Genomic DNA, 400 nt, shown 5'->3' on the forward strand with positions numbered 1-400 from the left:
GGGTTCTACTGACCCACACTTGGAGTCTGTCCATGTGGGTGGGCATGGAGAAGGTCCTGCTGCCCCAGGCGTGAGCAGGGTCCCACCCCAGCTCCATAACGGGTGGAGGAGGGATTTCTCACTCCACCTCCTCCCTCCTGAGGACGCTGGGGTCCTTCCTGGAGGCTTTCCCCTGCTTCTCACGCTGGTGTCTCCCCGGCAGCAAGGGCGTCTTCCGGAGATGACGGCGTTGAAGCTTTTTGGAGTTCTCTTTTTCTGTGGCCTGCTGTCACCCTCTCAGGAGGTCCTGACCGGTCTGTCCTGCGCCGTCAGTCCGGGGGCCTTGCAGAAAGGTAACTGGAAACACAGGGTGGTTGGTTGCGGAGCTGTGTGGAACCATGGCACCGAGTAAAACCACGGA

General features: G+C 60.5%; 1 protein-coding gene across 1 annotated transcript in view; it reads left to right on the plus strand.

Moving 5' to 3' along the window:
* The first annotated feature begins 220 nt into the window (after positions 1–220).
* LOC104491420 (BPI fold-containing family B member 4-like) overlaps positions 221–400 on the plus strand; it is a 9,807-nt gene continuing 9,627 nt past the window's right edge. Inside the window, exon 1 of the mRNA XM_010133845.1 lies at positions 221–332. Within this exon, the coding sequence (XP_010132147.1) occupies positions 221–332 (112 nt within the window). The remainder of the gene's footprint in view (positions 333–400) is intronic.

Source organism: Buceros rhinoceros, unplaced genomic scaffold, assembly GCF_000710305.1.
Source record: "Buceros rhinoceros silvestris isolate BGI_N320 unplaced genomic scaffold, ASM71030v1 scaffold22773, whole genome shotgun sequence".
Lineage (NCBI taxonomy): Eukaryota > Metazoa > Chordata > Aves > Bucerotiformes > Bucerotidae > Buceros > Buceros rhinoceros.